This window comes from Sminthopsis crassicaudata, chromosome 6, assembly GCF_048593235.1.
Source record: "Sminthopsis crassicaudata isolate SCR6 chromosome 6, ASM4859323v1, whole genome shotgun sequence".
Classification (NCBI taxonomy): Eukaryota; Metazoa; Chordata; class Mammalia; order Dasyuromorphia; family Dasyuridae; genus Sminthopsis; species Sminthopsis crassicaudata.
In genome coordinates, this window is record NC_133622.1 from 151,303,649 (window position 1) to 151,316,037 (window position 12,389).

The following is a 12,389-nucleotide window of genomic DNA, read 5'->3' on the forward strand; positions in this document are numbered from 1 at the left end:
CCCATGAGTCTAAGCCCCTTGAGCAGGGGCTAAGGGAGATACCCTGCACAGTAAAAAAAAGCTCTGTGATCAGAAGGTTTAATTTCAAATCCTGCCTTAGGTGTTTATTACCTAGGTGACCTGGGGCAAGACACCTAATCTCCCTGGGCGTCAGTTTTGAAAAAGTTGGACTAGATGGCTTCAGAGGTGACTCCAGCTCTAGATCTGTGATCCTGTACCTACTAATAAATAGGTTTTCTGCACATTTAGAAAGTAGAAAAAAAAATATTTAAACAGAATCATTTCAATGCAAAGCTGAACAAGACATGGTCCCCAACCACAAAGAATCTTAGCCTAGTAAAGGAAATAAGACAGGGACACACATAATTATCATGGCAGGTGTATAATATAATAGTGCATTAAAAACAGCAATCTAATGGATAAGGCTTTGACAGTTTAGATTTGTTAAGTGATAGCATTGGAATAGAGAATTATTTCAAAGAGTGTGGAAAAAGATTTGTGGTATGGGAGCTGTACACCTTCAATCTGTCATGGTAGGGGAAAGAGGGGAGGGGAGAAGATTGTCTAGACAAACATCCATTCATTTTGCTCTCTGCTGTTGTCCTGTTTCTCAGGCTCCCCAGTTTGGGTAGCAGAGAAGTGAGGGAAAAACCAGTCCTTTCTGCAGTTTGTGAGGATATTAGGTAAAAGGGGACATCGGAAAGAGGTTAAATCATTAACTGAAGCTCAGACATTTTGGAGAGTCTCTCCTGGTAATATTTATTCTAATAGTGTTAGGGTATTTATCTTTTTGAGTCTACTCCAGCATAAACCATGATTTCACCAACTTCATGGGATGTTGACTTAATGTGCCATCAGACTGGTCTTCTAGGCTTATGTAATTCCCCCTTATTAGTAAAGTGAAAAAATAATAATCTTCCATCTAGAGATGGAACGAAATGGATATTATATTATGAGTTATCAAAAAAGCAAATGTTGGTTCAAAGTAATTTGTTGATAGGGGGATTATGGCCAGATTATTGGTTAACATCATCATTATGTTATATTACAATAGGGACTTTTATGGAAAAAAAAATGTTGGTAAACTTTGCCCCCCCAAAAAAAAATAAGGAAAAAAAAACTATACCTCCCTTCCTTCTTGCAAAGGGAGGAAATTAAGCATGTATAATATTGTATTGTTATCCATAGTTAATTTATTAGTTAATTTTGTTGTTTTTTTTATTTCCTCTTTCAATTTTTTGTTGCAAGAAATGACTCTCTGTAAATAGGGGACAGGAAAGGATACATTCTGAAATGAAGGTATAATTTAAAATTTTAAGGAAAATACATCACTGATCTATAACAGAATAATTAAATTCAGCAATGAATAGGAACATAATGGTTTAAATTTTTGAGGACAGGACCTAAATATCAAGTGATATTTAAGTATAACTTTGGCTACTCATTTTTTTTTTTTTTTTTTTTTTTTTAGGTCCTAGGTTTCCACCAATCAGTAATGGCCTTCTATCCCAACCACCTATCTGTAGTTTTGCCCATTGCTAGGTACTGCTGATATTTCATTAAAATTCAGCACCTTTTATGTCAAATTATTAAACTTACACCAAGACCTGTTTCAAAAAGTTCCCACCCAGAACCACTTCTTTCTATTGGTAATGTTTTTGTTTCTATCATGTCCTTGTTCTTTGTTGTTAAACGTTTTAGATATTTTTTTGGAGGGGGAGAGGAAAAGGGACAAGGCAATTGGGATTAAGTGACTTGCCCAGAATCACATAGCTATTAAGTGTCAAGTGTCTGAGGCTGAATATGTACTCAGGTCCTCCCGATTCCAGGGCTAGTATACTATCTACTGTGACACCTAGCTGCCTAGTTGCTCTAGTGTTAATTTTTTCTTAATGTTTTTTCATTCAGATTTGCAACTATGTGGGGCCAGCAAAAGTTATTGTCCAGTTGGTCACCAATGGGAAACATGTCCACCTGCATGCTCACAGCCTGGTGGGGAAGCACTGTGAGGATGGCATCTGCACTGTAACTGCTGGACCCAAGGACATGGTGGTGGGGTAAGTGACATTGTTAGCATGGTGGGTAGAAGGGGGAATGGGTAAGGAAGGAGGGTCAGAGACATTTGTTAAAGGAAGTCTTTGGGGGGGAGGTAAGAGTCCTCTTTTCGACATTAGATGGTTTTCTTAGAGAACTAAATGTTCTTACCATTATCTCAAAGATCCCTCACTCCATCATTTGCCTGAAACATATTAGGCACTTAATAAATGCTTATTGATTGATTAATTTATTGGTCTTTGGACATTCTTTTGGTGTTTTTCTTTTTCATGAATAAGTTAATTTCCCACTTATGGAACAAACATTTGGGGAATATCTCAGGAAGGAAAAATAATTAGGATTGCTCTCCACTCTCTTACTTCTCAGAAGGTAGTTACTAAAGGACAAGAAGCAATACATTTGTTACTTTGCCATTTATTAGATTCATACTCAAATAGGCTTACTTATTTGTTCAAAAATTGATTAGGCATTTTTAATTTTAGAAGTTTTATAGAGAGAATTTGAATCTAAAAGATGAAAAAAATCATTTTCAAAAATTACAATTTTTTTTGAAACTTCCTAATCCTGATTTAAACAAAATTTTGCTGAAATCCCAGCTATTCTACAATGTTTATTCAAAAGAGAGAAGTTGTTTTAAATCACTGTAATTAAACTTCCAATGGCATTGCAGACCTTGAGTTGAGCTCAAATTTCAGTTTGGCTGTTAGTAGAGAGAGTTTGCTTTCATGTGCTCTGGCATTTATTTCTTTGTTTGATGATGAGAATATTTAAGTGCGAAAAGCCTAGCTAGAGAGAGCCACTTCCTTTTTAGTAGCTAAAATCTGACTCTTTTGATGTAAAAAAAGGTCCTACTGCATTAAAAGTTGAAGCCTAAGGTATAGAATTTCAAATTTGCTTTATCTCAACTTTTCTTTTCAACATCCTTTTGAAAGACTGGGCCTGTTTCCTGTAACCTATTGTAGGTGAGTCACCCTGATCTATTCAGGAACTCCCTTCCTGTTCTAATTGGCCTCATAGGTTTGAAAAGGCAAGGAATTGTCAAAATAGTTGAATTCTTAATAATGAGTGCTGGTTTGTTATAGTCTCTTATTTATTGGAAATATACTCCAATTTAACATATATTTATTATCTCTAGGTTCATAGCATCCTGTTCTTAAGGAGCTATAGAAGTTTCCTTGAAACAAATCTCTTGTTATGAAATTTCCAGGACACTGAACATCTAAAATGTGCCAGTAAATTGGTGTCTCTGACTTGGAGGCTTTTTAAGGAAGTTTTTAAGGGAAGAGAAGCCATCATCTAGGGCGTCCAGAAGACCCTATGATGATTCTCACTTCACCACCAGAAGAGCAGTGGGCATATCTTGTTCTTTGGATGGTTCAGTAAGGACTTACTGGGTACTTAGTATGTGTCAGGCACTATACTGTGTGCTGGGGATTCAAAGACAAAAAGGAAACAGTCCCTTCTCCCAAGAAGCTTGCATTTCTGAGTGCTGATAATCTTAACTTGGTGTCTTTGACTCCTTGATCCTTCTGGTGAAGCCTCTGAATCCCCTTCTCAGAAAAATGTCTTTAAAAGCATAAAAGAAAATAGATTATAAAGAATACCAAATACATTGACATGCTGTTTTCAAAATGTTATTGAGAAAAACGTTCATGGGCCTCAGAATAAGGATTTCAGCTTTAAATGGAGGCAATGTATTTTCTAGTAGACAGTCTCATTGCAATGAGGGAATGGAATGGAGAATGGACTCATTTATTGAGAGAGTCTATTTATTGAGAGATTTCAGTACCAACAGAAACCTCAAAGACACCTATTCCCATCTTAAATAAAATATCCCCTTAAACTTGGTTTCTTAAAAATAGCCTTTTATTTTTCAAAATACAATGAAAGATAGTTTTCAACATTCATCCTTGCAAAATCTTATGTTTCAAATTTTTTTCCCTCTCTTCTCCTCCTCCCTTTGCCTAGACATCATTTAATCCAATATAGGTTAAACACATGTAATTCTTCTAAACATATTCCCACATTTATCATGCTGCGCAAGAAAATTCAGATTTAAAAAATGAGGAAAAAAAGCAAGCAAATAACAACAAAAATGGTAAAAATACTATGTTGTGAGCTACATTCAGTGCCCACAATCCTTTTCCTGGATGCAGACGGCTTTCTCCATCACAAGTCTATTAGATTTGACTTGCACCAGCTCACTGTTGAAAAAAGCCGTCTATCACAGTTGATTATCGCATAATGTTTTTGTTGCTGTATACAGTGTTTTCTTGGTTCTGCTCACTTCACTTAGCATCAGTTCATATAAATCTCTCCAGACCTTCCTGAAATCATCTTGCTTATTATTTCTTATTGAGCAATAATATTCTATTACATCTATATACTATAATTTAGTCAGCCATTCCCCAATTGATGGACATCCACTCAGTTTCCATTTCCTTGCCACTTCAAAAGGGGCTACTACAAACATTTTTGCACATGTGGGTCCTTTTCCCTTTTTTAATGATCTCTTTGGTATCTATAAACCAGTAGAGACACTACTGGATCAATGCATGTGCACAGTTTAAAAGTGCTTTGGACATATTTCCAAATTGCTCTGCAGAATGGTTGGATCAGTTCACAAGTCCACTAACAATTGTATAGTCTCCCAGTTTTCCTACATCCCTTTCAACATTTATCATTATCTCTTCCTGTCATCTTAGTCAATCTGAGAGGTATGTAGAGGTACTTCAGAGTTTTCAGACTTGGTTTCCAAATTGCATCATCAAGACATGTAACAAATTTAAGCCAGAGTGGCCTTTCTCTGATTTTGCCCAACCCCATGGGAACAAACTTCAGATTCATTGTAGCAGACCCAGTAGAGCTTTCAATTAGGTTGAGCTTTTTTAACTGAAACCCAGCATTTCAAAATTAATTTCTAGCTCATCAAGAGCTCATTTTAAAACTCAATTTATAAAATGTTCTTTGTTCCCATAATTCTTTAAACAAGCATTTGCTATGTGTATTTATTTCAGAGCATTGTTTGATATAGATATTACACCCTCTGGCAGCATTTGGGAGGGCATAATGTATGGAAAGACAGCATGCCAGAGAATTAGACTTGCAATCAGAAAGCCCTAGCTTCTGTACATACTGGCCTTTCAGTTCATCAAACAACTATAAATTGCCAACTCATTTCAATGAGAGAAGGAGCTTCACCATTGGGAGTGCTTTACATTGATGATGAAAAAAAAATAGTATTGTAATGAACAAATAATCAAAATGAATTTGCTCTGTGACAACTCCCAATTTGGTTGTGTTTCTCTTATGATTTAGATTAGATCAGGGGTTCTCAACCCTTTTTTTCCCATCATGAACACCATTGACAGTCTGGTAAAGCCTATAAAACCTTTCTGAGAATAACAGATTTTTTAAAGAATTCATAATTGAGGGAAATACTATATTCACAGTGGTCCTCAAACTTTTTAAATAGGGGGCCAGTTCACTGTCCTTCAGACTGTTGGAGAGCCGGACTACAGTAAAAACAAAAACCCATTCTCTGTCTCCGCCCCTCAGCCCATTTGTCATAACCCAGCGGGCCACATAAACGTCCTTAGCCCGCCACATCTGGCCCACGGGCCATAGTTTGAGGACCCCTGAATGAGAGGTTAGTGAAAACAAAAATATTAATTTTTCCCACCTAAATTCCCAAATGTTCTTCCTTCCTAAACTCTATCCAAGTGTCCCAGGATGTATAATGGGGTATTTCAAGACCCCCTGAAAATTAGATTATCTCTAAAGTCTTTTACCTCCAAAATTCTGTGATTCTTTATTTATCCTGAAAATAATGTAAAGTAAAACGAGCAAATTTTCCATAGATGTGTTTGTGTCATATACTGGCCAGTATTTTGCAATCTTGATTTATCTAACAAAAACAGTGATTTTTTTTATATGTAACAAAAATGGAGCTTGATGATTGCCAGATACTCTCAATTAGTTTGTCAGTGATAGAAGCATACTATTCAGTCTGCTTCAGATCTCTTTCTAGATTTTCTTTCTGGATTCAAAGGAGGCTTGGGCCCAGGGCAACAGAAAACTTAGAAGAGGATGACATGGATTAAATAAAATAAGTAATCCCTTATTAAAAACAGAAACCATACAATATCTGTGATAATACCTTTTCAATATCATTCATGGAATGAGAAACAGTTTCCATTTTCAAAAACGGTGGAATAATGGTTTTATTAGTTTTCAACTCTTCAGTTTCAACAGCAAGTTAGGTATTTGTGAATGTGGTCAGGTTAGTTTGAGGGAGATTTTTTTTGTTGTTTATTTCCTGGGACTTTTAGAAGAAAACGAGAAATAAAAGACAGAAGTTGCTTTCCTTTGACCTTTTCAAATTGTCAAGAAACAGGCCCCATTTGAGGTTTGGTTGGATTGTGAGCATATTGGCTCAACAAGTTGTGGAATCCTCTGGGTTTTTCAGTTAATGTAAAATCAGTTGAGTTTTTTTAGATGTAAGATATTCTGTGCATCAGAATACCCTCCTTCCTAGCAAACTATCCTACTCCTCACTTTACTTTGTCTGCTGAAAGCAAGGTTCTTTTTTAAAATCATAAGTCCTTAAATTTTTTTTAATTATCTGGTTTTTTTCCCAAGCATCCATTATTGGGGGACTTTTTGTTTGTTTGTTTATTTCAAAATTGTGTGTATTAGTTCATCATTCTCTGCCAGGAGATCTCTCTCCATCATCAGTGAGTCTCTGGAATCATGAGAGATCACTGTGTTGAGCAGAGTTTTTTAAGGCTTTCAAAATTATTTTTCAGTGTTATGTTATGGTATAAATTGTTTTTCAATGTTCTGCTTACTCTATTTTTTCAGTCAATAAATAATTCTGACAATGATATATCAGGTAGCATTTATATAATACTTTAAGGTTTGTGGAGTACCTTATACCTATTAACTCATTTGATATAGGTTCTGTCTTTATTTTGCAGATGAGGAAACTAAGAATCTCAGTGACTTAACCAGGGTCACACAGCTAATAAATATCTGAGGCAGGATTCAAATTCAGATCTTTTTTTCTCCAAGTCTATGCTTCCCAGCTGTTTCAAAATCCAAAAGTTCCTCATTTCTTTCCACATAGGAGTATTCCATTCATTCACAAACCAAAAATTATTTAGTATTCCCCAATTATGGCTATTCCCATAGTTTTTCCATTTTTTTGCCCTAACAAAAAAGAGTTGCTATAAATATTTGTATATACAGAGGACCTTTTTTTTTTTTTCTTTCTTTGAAGTATAGATTTAATAGTGGTTTATAGAATGGCCTATAGTGGTATTTCTGGACACAAAACAAATAGTGTCATTGCTGATCAAAAGATAAATTTTAGTCACTTTGAGAATGTAGTTCCATATTACTTTCCAGAATGGCTATACCAGTTCAGAACTTCACCAACTGTGTATCAGTATGCCTATTTTGGGTAACCCTTCCAATATTTATCATTTTCCTTTTATGTTAACCTCTTCTAATCTGCTAGGTATAAATTAAAACATCAGAGTTATTTTTAATTTACGTTTCTCTAATTAATAATTTGAAGCTTTTTTTTTTTTGAAAAAAACAAACAAACAAACTTGGTTTTCTTTCCTTGAAAACTTACTCAAATCTATCTACCATTTTATATCAATTGAGGAATGGCTATTATTCTTATAAATTTTATTTTTTTTTAATGTATCTTGGAAATGAGACCTTTTTAAAAGAAACTTGGGTTGGGCAGGGATTCTTGACCTCTTTGGCAGTCTGGTAATTCTTTTAGAATTAGGTATCTAAATAAATAAAATAAAATACATACTATTACAAAGCAGTCTAATCATGTTGATTAAAAAACTATTCATGGCCTTTCAGAAATCTAACTCCAGAAGAACATTATGGTTTAAAGGATAGCTAGTTTTCTTCATTTATGTAAAAGGTAGGGAGGTACTGCCTTTTCAGTCAAACCTATACCTATGTGTAGTAGATACCCAACCATTGAATATTTGTTGCTGCATCTGATATTCCAAGTAATGACAATCTGTTTTTTGAGCTATAATTGAGCAAATCAGTACTATTTTATATGTATCAATATCTATACTATTTTATATGACAACAATATTATAATAGTCCACAAGACCACTCTGTAAGTTGTTTGTTTTTTAGTTTTTTAAGATTCTGTGTCTCTAGTTTTCTTTCTGCTTTTTTTGTGTATGTATTTATATGTCTATAGGTGTCTTTTTGTTGCTCTCTAGCTTTGTATTTTTTGTGTGTCTTTCTCTGTATCTCTGTGTTATCTCTTTCTGACTCTCCATTTGTTCTGTCTTTGCATTTAAACAGTGTTAAACTTCCTGTCATTAATTAGGGAAAGTAGAACTTTTGTATTACTCAGGTGGAAGCCTTTAAATTAAGTTATACTTAGGTGGCCATGTCATTTGTTGTATTATCTTGGAAAAAACACTTCAGTTTGTATGTAAAAGAGAGATGAAAATATTGGGTCTTTGGTAGATACTTTGTAAACTTTTAGCATACAGTGTAAATTAGTTCTTCTGTTCATTTATGGCTTTTAATAGGAGAAAAATATTTCAAACCCCTACTCAACATGTAGTGTGGATGGGGCAGCCCAAGTTCTAATAACAATCCTGCTTCAGATCTTTGATCCTAGAATCTATCCAATTCCACATTTACTTAACAGAATGTAGAATTCAGAATAACCCCGGCCCCAAATCTTGCTACCTTGTCTTTATGTAGTTTCACCTTACTTGAATTGCACCAACTTTCAACAGCAAGTGGTTCTTTGATTCTTTGTGTTTATTAAAGGTTTGCAAATCTGGGTATACTTCATGTGACAAAGAAAAAGGTATATGAAACATTGGAAGCACGGATGACAGATGCCTGTATAAGGGGGTATAATCCTGGGCTTTTAGTGCACCCAGAACTCAACTATTTGCAACCAGAAGGTGGTGGAGAAAGACAACTCACAGGTGAACATCCATCTCTCTCTCTCTCTCTCTCTCTCTCTCTCTCTCTCTCTCTCTCTCTCTCTCTCTCTCTCTCTCTCTCTCTCTCTCTCTTTCTCTCTCTCTCTCTCTCTCTCTCTCTTTCTCTCTCTCTCTCTGTCTCTCTCTCTCTCTTCCCCTCCCTCCCTCCCCTTCCCCCCCACCTCACTCATCTACCCCCCTTTCCCTCCCCCCTTCTTCTCTCTCTCTCTTTCTGAGCTTTATCCCAATGAAGTTATATGTTTCAGGTCATTAACTTAAAGTGAATGCCAGAGGAAGAGGAGACTCAAGACTAATATATTGCTTTGGGGCAATTTTCTGCTGCTATCAGCAAAATATCATAAATTGTTCAGAAATTGATATGATCTGAGCAATCATCAAGTGCAGCCTTCTCTTGTCACTATGAACTCATTTAGGAAAAAAGTGGCTAAATACCTTACACAAGATTGGCAACAGTAGCAAGATTTGAATTCAGGATTTCTGACTCTGAATTGAATGCTTTTACTGATGTTGAGTCAGAAAGACCATTATTCAGGTAGCTGTGTAGCTATGGAACAAACTACAGAACCTGTCTGATTTTCAGTTAACTCATCTGTAAAATGAAATACAGCCAATAGTCATTTACAACCCTAATTTGTGAAATTCAAATGAAATAATATATTTAAAATTCTTTTCAGGTATGATCAAGATACCAACTCTTATTACAGGAGAGTATAAGAAAACTCAAAATTTATGCTGTACTTTATGACCAGAATTGAAGTAGCTCAAAAGATACACAAGATGTAAGAATCTACCCCAAACACATGGACTATTTGTACCTGACCTGTGAAAAAGCCTTTCCAGCTCACATTGGTCTCATTAGCCACAGTCTGACACATTGTACCTTGACTTTAATATAATAATGTGTTGATTCTCTACAAGAGTGAAGGCAATAGGAGATGAGAAGATGAAGTTTTTAAGAGGAGAAGCATTTAGATGAGACTTTTATGTTTGCTTTCTTCAATTATACTGTGTTGAAGTAAATAATCCTATATATTGTGTTTTAGGCACATATGTCAGAAACTATTTTATTTAATTTAACTTTATTTTAAACTCATACATTTCTAGCCTAGTGAGAGAAACATCCAAAGCAGTATAACCTTCCCTTCACCCAGATTCTCACCACCACCATCCCTAGATAATTAAAAATAATATCTATAGGAATTTTGATCACCAGAACAGTAGTTACTCAGTTCCTTCTTAGGATTCCCCTCAATTATTTTCCTGAAGTAATCAACAGGTCCCTCTTCTCCCTCTGATCAATATTTTAATCTTTCCTGAATGGCTAAAGATAGTTGGGGGATGGGGAATGCAATGATTTTAACCGATAAGAGGCTCTTCTTTAATCTGTTTCCCTAAAAAGGAATGCTTTTCCCCAACTTTTTAAATTGGGAGAGCCTGTAAAGGCTCTTTTAAATGAAGACAATATTTTTATCTTTCTTAAAAATTCAATATTTTACTTTCCCCATTATCAAAATATTTACATTTTAAATATTTCTAGGGATCCTGACAAATAGATTTTAAATATAATTCCATATCTGTAAGGGACTCTTCAAAAGCATCATATTTCAAGTGTCCTTCCCCTTCCCATGTTTCCACTGCATATGGAATAAATCCTCTACTCCGTTTGTTCCTAGATAGGGAAAAAGAGATCATTCGGCAGGCAGCTCTCCAGCAGACAAAAGAAATGGATCTCAGCGTGGTCCGACTGATGTTCACAGCCTTTCTTCCAGACAGCACAGGCAGCTTTACAAGAAGACTAGAACCTGTGGTTTCAGACGCAATCTATGACAGCAGTAAGTACACATTCCCTCATGTGGTTCCATATGTGCAAATCTCACATTTCTTTCCAGAAATATTAGTCTTCCTTAGTGAGTGAATTCATTCCAGCAGGTGCCACAGAGCAGTCTGGCAATAGATTCTGTTAGTCCTCTCAGAGGAAGAAAGCACTATTAGTTTTTCTCTGGAATCCTAATGGAATGGTGTGAGAAAAGTAGTTTTAAATTCCCTCCCTTCACTTTTTAGGCAACATGTTTTTGAGACCATATATTCAAATGAGTACTCAAGAAATGTTTATGCAGTTGAAATACTAAGAACTACTTAATTGTCTGAGGAGTGCATTTCAATCAAGCAATTTAGTCTATAACATGACATATATAGGCCACTTTTGACCAAGTTTTCTTTTTTTTTTTCCAGAACCACAGTGTTCACCCGGTTGTTTATATGATCTAGTATGGTGTCCCTCAGGAAAGTAGATATGCCAGCCAAATTCATTAAGAGACTTGTAAACTTATAAAGATTTTGTGGCACTTGAGCTGAGTAGTAAAATCCTCACTCACAAATTCAGACAGTTTTCTCATTATTTATAATGTATTTAAAGGGAACTTGAAGATTTTTAAAAAGTGAAAGACTTCTCTATTACAGATCACCATATAGCACAGCTGGGACCAAAGAAGGAAGCTTTGTATCATACTACTTACCACACTGAAACCTTTGCCCTTAACCACACAGGATCTTAATTTAGTTTGAGGGAAAAATAACATTTGTTTTCCTTTACTCAAAAATAGGAATTGGCAAATAGTTTGACTGAATTTTTTCTCTTAACAGTTTTAAGGTTCTATGTATCTTAAAATCCTATCTTGAAAATGATACTCTATCTCAGCACAAGGCCAGATGCATAATTGATATAGTTTAGTAGATGTTGGACATTTAGATGTAACAGTGGATAGTGTTCCATGCCTGGAGTCAGGAACACCCTTCTTCTTGATATGGCTTCAGACACTTAACTAGCTGTATGATTCTGACCAAATCATTTTACTCCTATTTGCCTCAGCTTTTTTATCTGTTATATGAGCTGGAGAAGGAAATGGCAAACTACTCCAGAATCTTTGCTAGGAAAACACCAAATGGGGTCACAAATCAGACATGACTGAAAAACAGCTCAGCAACAAAAGCTTGTTGGTTGATGGATGGAAGATTGAATTGGGAACCATATACCCAAGTGTTCAGAAACTTTTCCAAGATAAGCTTGGAACAAGACAGCCTCTTAACATAATGGAAAAGTTCTATCATTCTATGTACCTGCAATCCTCCTCTGCCCCACTTTATAGGTATATAGTGGAAATCAGAAATTAATGCATTTCCTAATGCTTAGAAATACAGTGCTTGGTGCTTGAGAAATGCTTATTAACTTGATTTAATGCCCAGAAAATATTTTCTTATCATTATGAAAATATTTTAGGTAAAGATATCTCTTGAAACACCATTCTTCTTGAAATGTATTGA

At 35.3% G+C, this 12,389-nt stretch overlaps 1 protein-coding gene across 5 annotated transcripts in view; it reads left to right on the top strand.

Annotated features, from left to right (window-relative positions):
- The window catches only part of NFKB1 (nuclear factor kappa B subunit 1), a 161,615-nt gene that overhangs the window by 107,088 nt on the left and 42,138 nt on the right, over positions 1–12,389 (top strand). For all 5 annotated transcript variants that reach the window (XM_074276224.1, XM_074276226.1, XM_074276225.1 and 2 more), the window contains 3 exons: positions 1,909–2,057; positions 8,887–9,050; positions 10,742–10,900. In XM_074276224.1, coding sequence (XP_074132325.1) covers positions 1,909–2,057; positions 8,887–9,050; positions 10,742–10,900 — 472 coding nt within the window. The remainder of the gene's footprint in view (positions 1–1,908; positions 2,058–8,886; positions 9,051–10,741; positions 10,901–12,389) is intronic.